Consider the following 9,904-nt stretch of genomic DNA (forward strand, 5'->3'; position numbering starts at 1 on the left):
CTCAAGCATGGCCCGACCAACAAATCGCCTCCTAAGGACAAGCTTGTTTTCAGAGTTTGTGCTATTGGTCCAGGACCGCCATCGCCCTAGGTGGACTGGGGGAGATGGTACCCCTTGCTGCCCGCATGACGTTGTGCTACCCGGGCGACTGCACCTCACCAACACTGGCACTGGCGCCATCGTCAACACGAGCTTTTCTTCACCCGCTCCCCATCCCCCCCTTGCCCTGAGGCTGTAAGTTCGTACTCTCCGTCATCCAACATCAACCCCGGCCAGCGATCAGCGACGGCAGAGAACATGGGGGAGAAGCCAGCTGACCATGCGGCCGAACCTCTCTGCCTGCTTGCTGGTCCACAACCAAGCAGAACTCAGGTTCGAGCCCTGGCGCCTCCCGCGGTGGTCTTACAGCCATCCAATACCCACTTGCATGATAAAGCATGGCAGTCAACCCGCCCGTCTCACGCTTCCCCACTGGAACACGAGAGGGAGAAGGGATGTGGTCAGCCAGGTTTGCACCATCGCAGCCAGAACAAGCGTGCTGCTGTCCCTCGCTGTCCTTTGCTGTCCCTGACAGTTCGCTTTGCTTTTCTGACCAAAGCAGAGGGGTTCTGGGCTTCTAGGGCTGCCACGCCCAGAAAAAAAGAGGCCCCTTGTCGCTGGGCTGACTTGACATGCATGTCTCGGTTCTTTGCCAACACGGCGCCAGGCACAGGCAACCTGACGGACGTGTTTACTGTTTTCCCACCCTTGACAGCAGTTCATCGTGATGCGAAGACTACTTTTCTGTAAACCAAAGAGAAGAGTGGACTATGCACGGACGATTCCGACATCGACCTCGATTTCGCCCCGCTTGTGTGCTGAAAAGGCGGTCCGTTGGGATAAATGGTCCTTGCTCCAGTCGATCCCGAAGATCGCGACTAGCAGGGCAACCCCTGGGGAACAACTCATAGTGGCCCGACTCGGGTCTACGGCCACAAGTTGGGCTGGCACTGACTCTGACTCTGACAACATCCGGGGCGTCAACGTGGCGTGGGGTTCAACACAACAATATGCCTTGTTGCCCTCGCTCGCCGAGCGCCATCCGCTCAACGTCGTACGGCCTGAGATGCATCCTCGAATCTTGTGGGAGCCGGTTGTACGCCCCGACTGCCACCGAAGGGGCGGTCGTCAAGGGAGCAATGCCGCAACAGTCCTCGCAAGTCGATTTGCCTGGCGACGCAACCCAAAAGCAACACTTTTCTCACCCCAAGGAAAGCTCTAAGACCTAGTACAGCGCCAAGAACTCAGACACGAGGTCTACCCTCCTTTGCTGTACGCTTTAGCGGCCCTCGCTGCCCCTTCTCAGAAAGAGGCGTTTCTTCTGTCGACTTCGCTTTTCCGCAGGATGAGCAGCATTGACTTTCCGGCTACTCAGGGACCGGGCGCACTAGCTGCCCCCTGCAACCACTGGTCCCGAAGCCCATGATGATGTCCTGACGGAGCGCCCCTTACCAGAACGGCGGCTTCCTCCACCCTACGGATCACGCCAACCCCTCGCCGACCTCCGATATCGACATCAACATTCGTTCGTCTGGCCCCTTGGTCTTGCCTTCGATGATTCTTGGACCACATAGCAGCCAATCATGCTGGCTACTCTCGCCTGTATCGATTGTCGGAAAGACATGTATTCGTCTGTGCTCTCACATCTACTCAACTCCTGACCGAGAGCGGTCTGGATTAGGGCATAGACATGAAGTCATGCACGCCGGCCATGCCGTCTACGTATGCCATGCCGCCCATGATTGGACCACTTAATTGCATGTCGTCGTGATAGGGCCTTCCCAACCCCCTGTCACCTGTCGTCTGCGTTGTCTTACCAACCTTGGCCAACCTCGTCTGTTGCTCGCCCTTTGACCTGCGTTCAGCGCCACAGTGATCGTTCGCCTGCCCTTTGCCGGTTTCCCTGGGTACCTTACCCAGGGAATCCTGACGCCTTATCACCAAACCTGGTGATCTCAGACGAAGAAGCACGGCTGGACGTGGGCTTTGTCCGGAAAAAGCAAAAACCATGTCCAGGTCCGCCCCTGTTGCCCATGGCATCCCCACCCCCCGCGACTTACACCCACGTCGTGTCACACCCCTTGGCAGGTGTACTATGTCTTGGTCGCCCTTGGCCTCATCCACAGACTGTGACGACTCGGACTCGAGACCCATCCTCCTAGCTGCGTCCATGGAAAAGTGGTCATCGGCATCGACTAATGCATGCGCTTGTGGGGATCGGAGGCTAAATGGCCAGCGCGGTCGGCAAGAGCTGGGCCATGGCACATCATCACACCTTTTCTTCGTGGGATGGGCGTACTATCTGCCTGTCTGATGCAAGCAGGGAGCATGGCGTTCAGCCCTCGGAAGGAGATATAAGCTTACCGGCCATCCTCCTCCTTTCCCTGATAACGTTCTCACCAGCCTCTCTCAAGTCTCCCTCAGCCAACCTCCCCGTCCGCCTCGCTGCTCCCAAGTAACTCCTTCGCTAAGGTTACTTAAGAACCCTCGTTCGATCGGTGCTATCCCACAGAACGCCCCTCGTTCACAAGACAGAAAACCCACTCGTTCTCCCCCCCAAACTCAAGATGAAGTTCTCCCTCGCCGTCTTGGCCCTGGCTGGCGTTGTCGCCGCCGGCGACTATCCCGCTCCTGACCCCCCGGTCTATGAGCCTCCTGCTGAGTCTCACCCCGTCTATGAGCCTCCCAAGGAGTCGTACCCTCCCGTCGAGCCTCCCAAGGAGTCCCACCCGGTTTACGAGCCTCCTGTCGAGTCTCATCCCGTCTATGAGCCTCCTGTCGAGTCTCATCCCGTCTATGAGCCTCCCAAGGAGTCCCACCCCGTCTATGAGCCTCCCAAGGAGTCTCATCCCGTCTATGAACCTCCCAAGGAGTCCCACCCCGTCTATGAGCCTCCCAAGGAGTCCCACCCCGTCTATGAACCTCTCAAGGAGTCGTACTCCCCTCCTCCCCCTCACGAGTACCCTCCCCCCGAGCATGTCACGGTCACTACCGAATACGAGATCACGATCACCTCGCTCTGCCCCACCACCGAGACCATCACCGAGCACGGCACAACCTACTACAACACGTGAGTTCAGCTGCCGAACGGTACTGCTCGATGCTTGACCACTAACACAACTCAAGGTACACGACTACCGACACGGTCGTGACCAAGGTCTACACGACCCTGTATGAGACCGTCAAGAAGCCTGACGTGACCCACGTTGAGAAGGCCACCGACTACATCACCAAGACCATCGAGAAGCCTGTCACCGAGACCAAGTACATTGACGGGCACACCACTGTCATCACGTAAGTCTGCACCCATCACGGGTAACACTGTCGACTTCAGCTGACCCGAAGTAGCCACATTGAGACTCAGATCGTCACCGAGCACGTGCCTGTCACCAAGGTCCACGAAGTTCCTGGCCCTGATGTCACCTCCATCGACAAAGAGGTCGAGTACCAGACCAAGACGATTGAGGTCCCCGTTTACCAGACCTCCGTCATTGACGGCAAGACAGTTGTCCAGACGTGAGTGACGCAAACCACACAAATGGCACAAATGCAATATTAACGCCTTTTCTCCATTAGTCACTACAAGACGGAAGTCATCACGACGCACGTCCCCGTCACGCACATCAAGACGGTTCAGAAGCCTGATGTCACCAAGACTGCCGAGGCGGTCATCTACACAACTATCCAGGGCGAGCAGGCCGTGACCGTCACTCACTACGAGGAGGGTGAGACGATTCACATCCAGCCCACCGAGGTTGTCCACCCCGAGCCCAGCACCTTCACCGAGGTTGTTGTCCCTCCCCCTACGACCGTCTCTGAGCCCGCCGTCACCGTCCCCGCCACGACTGCGCCCGAGACCGTCCCCACGGCCGCTGCTCAAGCCAACCAGGCTCCCGTCATTGCCATGGTGGCCGGTATCGCTGGTGCCATTGCTCTCCTCTAAGAGCTCTCTCCCCTGACCTTTTTATCTTCTTCTTCAATGTCCCTATTTTCACTTCTCTATCCACTTGTGGATTTCGTCCCTTCATAGACGATAATTGTAATACTGGTGTTGGGGAAGTAGGCCTTTGTCACGATACGTCGGGCTCTTTTTTATGACCAACTCGGGAGCCTCTACGGCGCAAATGGAAACGGGATCAGGAAAACATACCACACTCATTAGACACAGTGGGCTGTGCGCTGCAGCGCTGCAGCGCCCACCACGCGGAACACGGCGCTTGGAAACAACGGAGAGGGAACGGAGGCCCGTGGGCGCGGGCTTGGGGGATGTCGTGTTCATATCTTTCCGTATATGATTAGAGACCATCGTAGGACGATGGGCCTCCATGGCCGGGTCAGCCCGGTCGATGGAGGGTTAAGTAGTCTTAATGATAAGTCGATCGTCGCATTCCGTTTCTACCGTGCTGTGCTGTGCTGTGCATGCGTCGGTGCTGGACTTCTGCCTCGTCGGCTGGTGTTCTCTATCTGCCTCTATGCTCATGCAAGTTGACTTGCGTGAGATGTGGCGCTGTTGACGAATGAAGTGCGCGGTAGCAGTTAATGCATGTATATTGTGTACCGGCTGAGCCCTCAGTTGAGAATGGGTGGAATTTGAAAACCACGGAAACCAGCATGAGCTGGGACAATATGAAGAGGTATAGTGGGCGTACAGGTGACGACAGGCTCGTGTCTTGTGGAGCGTGGCCTACCGTAGTGAGTCACTCTGCAGATGGGCCATGGCAAAATGTGTAGTGTTGCAAGTATCTCGCAGTGCGAAGCACGCATGAGAATGACCGTGTTGCAAGTATCTCGCAGTGCGAAGCACGCATGAGAATGACCGTGGTATGCATCGCTATGGTGTGGTACGACAGACGTGTCTACAGTTCCACAAGAGACGAATAGTCGTCGCCACGGGTGTGGAAACGTTCATGTTCACAAACTCGAAAGACGCGATAAAAGCAGTCAAAGTGCACAAAAGTACTTGCAATGGGTATTCTAACGCTTCATCTACATACATACATTCCATCCATGGTCAGACCCTGCTATGCAAAGACCCAGAACCACCTCAGAGCTTGCTCGCCCTCTCCTCCTCCACAAGCGCACCGCTCATCAGGGCTGGTGGCGCGCTCCTCCCAATGACAAGCTCCCTGCCTCCCTTGGTCCCCCACCACGCGACGCCGATCGCCGCTCGCTCAACATCCAGCTCTCCGCTGACAAGAACCTCGACGAACCGCTCCCGCACGAGCTTGCGCATGGCGGGGTCGGCAATCTCGGCCATCGTCCTGGCCGTGACGGTCATCCACTCCTCGACGAGGGGCAGCGGCAGGAACGGCAGGGCGTCGATGAGGGTCACGACAAGCGAGCTCTGTTCCGAGTGTGGCTGCGGCGGCTGGTCCTCGTTGTCCTCGGTCTGGGCGAGGGCGTCCGGGGTCGGAGGTAGAGGCTCGACGCCGGCGCTTAGGGCGCGGAAGCGGACCATCTCGAGCAAGGTCTCGGAGAGATAGGGGTCTGTGGCAGAGATGGGATAGGGTGGCGAAACGATTTGCATGATTGTCTTGAAGGCAACGCGGAACTGGCGGGTGGAGATATGAGAGGGGAACGAGGCGAAGAGGGTGTCTACGTAAAACGGCACAACCTTGACGGTCATTGGACCGTTGTGAGGGCAGGCGAGGGCGGACAGGATGGCGCTGTGGGCGGACTCGAAGATCTCCAGAGATAGCGATGTCGGCGGGCCAGTGTGAGTGAGGTAGGTTGTTGCGGGCTGGACGATGAGCTCGTCGCAGGCCTCGGTGGGGATATTTAGAGGCAGATGCTCGGCAACGTTGAGGTAGAAAAGGTCGAGAGATCGGTGCACTGGGTGATACAGTGAGTGACTCCGTACGGCATTGGGACTGGTGGGCTTGATGCCCGCCAGGAAGGCAACCGCAGCCTCAGGATATCTGACCAGGGTGTCAAGAGATGTGAGGTAGGTAAAGGAGTAAACCTGGAACGAGCTGTTGTTGTCCCTGGAGCCAATGAAGAAAAGATCGCGTAGCGTTCGCAGTGTTCTGGTGGCCAGTTCCGGAGCAACCTCTCGGCTCCTCAGAGATGGATCCAGCAGACTCCGCGCCACAATGGCTTGCAACGTCGTCACCGTTGCGTAGAGCATCTTTTTAAAAGTCTGCCACAGCACCGGCACGGTGACTTGCGAAGCCTCGGTAGTATAGCGCATCGACTCGTCGAGAGAGTCGATACTCGACAGCCGCGTGGCTTGCCATTGGTGTCTGACGCGATGGCTGAATTCCATCAGCGCCGTGTGTGCGGCCAGAACAACGGCGGGGTCCGTCGCTTGTTCCACGGCAAAGGCAGCCAGTCTCGACAGCGGACCCATGCCCCCCATGATCGGTTTCGACTCGAGAGCCTGCAGCGCGGCATACGAGGGAGAAGTTGGCGCCCAATGTATTTGGGAGCCAACATCCTGGATATCATTATTGATGGCAGCCAGAAAGTCGCCGTTCTGGAACCCCTCCTCGGCAAACATCGCCTGCACGGCAAGTGGCAGAAGCGCATCGTAGTTGATCAGGCTTCTGCGTGTTTCCGACAAGAGTGGAAACGCGTAGTTCAACGCTAGAACAATTGAACCTGTGGCCATCGGCCCTTCAATTGTCGCCGTCTCCATTGCCAGGTTCGCCGCAGTGACTACAGCCTGCTCAAGCGTGCCGCGCAAGCCATTCGACAAGGATCGCCGGTCATTGCCTTCCATGCCCATGAGCACACCAGTGAGGACCAGGAGATGTTGCCATCTGTGCGAGCGGTCATCAGCACCCTTTGCAACGGCCCTCGCCCACACCTCGGACGTGAGCCCGCCGCTCTGTCTCTGGCCCTGATGCGTGGTGGGGTCAAGCTCGTGGTCACGAACGCGGAGAGCCGCGGTATTGTAGATGCTGATGATGCGGAGGCTCGTCCGGAGTCCATCTCGTCGGTGCCATATCGCGGGTGCGATGAGGAGTTGCGAGGTGAGAACGCCGAGGTTCAGCGGATTGGAGAGCGTGGTGAGGAGGTTCGTAGTCGATCCGACTATCTGGTTTGTCTTGTGGTCGTCGTGAACGTTCCGGTACAGTTGCAACACTGTGTTGAGGAGGCGGTCTGCTGGCATGTTGGACTCACGCAGTATGATTACTCGGCGCGGTGTACTTATTCGGTTCCTGGGCGAGGGGGATGCGTCTTTGGAGATGGAAGATGGTGGTCGCCAGGTCGCCGGACCACAAGTGACGTTCTCTGGGCGGGCCGTCCGTACCGAGGCAGGTGATGGAGCCTAACGCGACCCCTTAAGCTTGCCGAACGACACCCCAGGTGTCGCTTTCGTTTTGCCCACCCCTCCTTCCACGCCCACTTACCGCACCCGCCACCCACCGTCTTGCGACAGCATTGTCCTTCAATCATCCTTTCGTCCATGGCGAGCCTCGCAACTCAGCATGCCATGAACGGTCTCGTCGCTCAGCAAAGTCTCGACCAAAGCAGGAGCGCCATACCACCGCCATTATGTCGCTTCGCGCGGAGAATTACCCGCCAGATAACTACCAAACCCCCCCGTTTCCGTCCATCTCCTTCCAATTGATGGACCTGACGAAGGACCATCGCTGGAGCCTGTATTACATCGGCGACATCTGGCGCTTCACTGTGCTGTGGACTCTGATCATCTACGGGGTTGTGCATCTCGCTTCTGCCTTTATCGCCTTGGCCATGCAGGGCGGAAAGAAGCGCTCGCTGATGTACCTCTGGGTAGCTCCCATTGTCTACGTCGCCGCAGCGCTGATTCAAGGCCTCCTCGCTGGAAGTGTAGTGGGATTGGTGTATGTTGAGCATTATCTACTGCCTGACGTGGCATTCTCTTTGCTGACTGGCGACGACTCGCAGGCTCGGGGCTGTGTACAATGCCGGCTACTTCTCCATGTCGACCTGGGTCCCTGTCCTCTGGGGTGTCATCAACGTCCTCGTCCTCATCGTCTCCTCCTTCTCCATACAAGGCGGCTTGTGAAGACTTCTACGAAGCATAGTTGATATTCGTCGATGTGGCAGGGATTGTTTCGGCGGGCACCGATACCTCAACCTTTTTGATCACGCGCGCTGGGTTACCCGCAACGACAATGTGATCCGGAACGTCTTTGGTCACGACACTGCCAGCACCGACCGTCACACCCCGGCCGATGGTCACACCCGGCAGTACAATGCAGTTGCCGCCGAACCAGCAGTCGTCGCCGATGGTGATGGGCCTGCCGCCCTCGGGACCCTGCGTGCCGTTGCGGAGGGTCGGGTCCAGCGGGTGGGTTCCGCTGAAGAAAGAGCAGTTGGGCCCGATGAGCGTGCGCGAGCCGATGGAGATGAGGCAGGTGTCTATCCAGGTGCTGTTCACGTTGACATAAACGTTCCGTCCAAGCCTATGAGCAAGCGTCAGCAGTACGCCATGCGGATAATGGGGAGAGACAGCTTCACTTGACATTGTGACCGTAATCCATCCGAATCGGAGAGTCGATCCAGGGCCAGTCCTGAAGGAGCATGTCATCTTCTTCCTGGCTCATGGCTTGCGGAGGAAGAGGTGTCTCGTCACAGTTGAGGCTGTCAGGTCGTCAGCGACAAATCATCGAGCCACAAGGCTGACCTGAGGGGGGGAGGGGGGGCTGGTGGTACTCTTTCCACAGCTCAACGAGCTCCCTGCGGCTCACATCACTAGCCGCGTTCAGTCTCTGATACGCCTTGCGGCACCGTTGGCGATCGGCTATGAGATCAGGCGAGAAGGCATAGTAGAGCTCGCCATTTGCCATGCGACGCCTGTTTTCCTCTCGGTCGATTGCGCGGATATCCATGTTGGGGGGCTTCAAGATTCACGATACCGCAGATCAATGCACTCTTTTTTTTTGGGATTGGTACAAATTGTCGCTTCCGATTTTGTCTTGGCAAGATACTTATGCGGCGAGTCCTTCCGTCTGAAAGTAAAGTAAACACGATGAGAAGCTAGGGCAACGATGCCTCGCTGTGAGGTTGTCGTTGGAGGATCGGGAGCGGAAAACAAGAGGGGCTCCAAGCTGAAGTCTGTTTCTGAGGCTCTACAATTACGTCAGAGCCGCCCGAGACACGCCCTAGATCCTAAGGAACGCTGCTGTATTTCTGACCCCACAGCGCCCTGAAGCCCCTGAACGGCCCGTGCCCCGCGGTGCAGCCCCTCGCTGGTTGAACCACGCTGTCGGTGAACCCCTGACCTTCACCACACCTCGGTGAAGACTCTGATGTGTGTCGAGTGAAACCTCGCCATCGCCAGTCATTTCGATTCGCCATCACCCACTCGGCATGAGCGCTTGTTGTTAGGAAATGGCTTGATGATTGAATCACTTTCTATATACCTAGCGTTGATAACGAAAAGTCGGTTGGCGCTTCCTTCACATTGTCCACGGCGCAACGCAACGGATTGGTAGACCATTGTTCTTGAGAACAATTGCCACGCCAGCGCGAGGCGCAACATTCACGATGGCCGGCTTTGAGCATCTGTAAGTGAGAACATGTTCATAATCAGGCATCTTATCATGGAAACTTTCCTGGTCCTCTGGCAGTTGTAAATCGCTGTCTGCCACTGCTGTTGTCTCCCTCTGCCATTCCCACCTCACATACACCACATCACGTATTTCCCTCTACCTGCCACCGCGTTCACAATCATGCCCATCCGCAGTACAGTCAACGTATGCACCAAGCCCTTCATGTCAGCCGACAGCATTACCTACCTAGGCCTCACCCACAGCGGGGCGCTACGCCCGTCCGTCCACGGCCAAGACTGACACCCAACCCAGCGGCTCGCCATCGTCCTCGGCCTCCTCAGACGACCTGTCCACCGGCCCCACGGGGCGCCGAGAACTTT

The 9,904-nt window shown here is 57.3% G+C and overlaps 4 protein-coding genes across 4 annotated transcripts; 2 read left to right on the top strand and 2 right to left on the bottom strand.

The window, feature by feature from the left end:
* Positions 1-2,606: 2,606 nt before the first annotated feature.
* VDBG_08782 (repetitive proline-rich cell wall protein) lies at positions 2,607-3,982 on the top strand (the record flags this gene model as incomplete). Its single annotated transcript, XM_003000940.1, has 3 exons — positions 2,607-3,109; positions 3,166-3,333; positions 3,616-3,982. The coding sequence occupies 3 exons, from the start codon at positions 2,607-2,609 to the stop codon at positions 3,980-3,982; spliced, it is 1,038 nt and encodes a 345-aa protein (XP_003000986.1).
* Positions 3,983-5,083: 1,101 nt separating this feature from the next.
* VDBG_08783 (peroxin 8) lies at positions 5,084-7,153 on the bottom strand (the record flags this gene model as incomplete). Its single annotated transcript, XM_003000941.1, has 1 exon — positions 5,084-7,153. The coding sequence occupies one exon, from the start codon at positions 7,151-7,153 to the stop codon at positions 5,084-5,086; it is 2,070 nt and encodes a 689-aa protein (XP_003000987.1).
* Positions 7,154-7,539: 386 nt separating this feature from the next.
* On the top strand, positions 7,540-8,035 carry VDBG_08784 (integral membrane protein; the record flags this gene model as incomplete). The annotated part of the gene is made up of 2 exons (XM_003000942.1): positions 7,540-7,850; positions 7,915-8,035. 2 exons carry the CDS (start codon positions 7,540-7,542, stop codon positions 8,033-8,035), a joined length of 432 nt encoding a protein of 143 aa, XP_003000988.1.
* A 6-nt stretch (positions 8,036-8,041) lies between these two features.
* On the bottom strand, positions 8,042-8,861 carry VDBG_08785 (galactoside O-acetyltransferase; the record flags this gene model as incomplete). The annotated part of the gene is made up of 3 exons (XM_003000943.1): positions 8,042-8,435; positions 8,491-8,613; positions 8,686-8,861. The coding sequence occupies 3 exons, from the start codon at positions 8,859-8,861 to the stop codon at positions 8,042-8,044; spliced, it is 693 nt and encodes a 230-aa protein (XP_003000989.1).
* Between the last annotated feature and the right edge of the window lie 1,043 nt (positions 8,862-9,904).

Source organism: Verticillium alfalfae, genomic scaffold (genome assembly GCF_000150825.1).
Source record: "Verticillium alfalfae VaMs.102 supercont1.13 genomic scaffold, whole genome shotgun sequence".
Classification (NCBI taxonomy): Eukaryota; Fungi; Ascomycota; class Sordariomycetes; order Glomerellales; family Plectosphaerellaceae; genus Verticillium; species Verticillium alfalfae.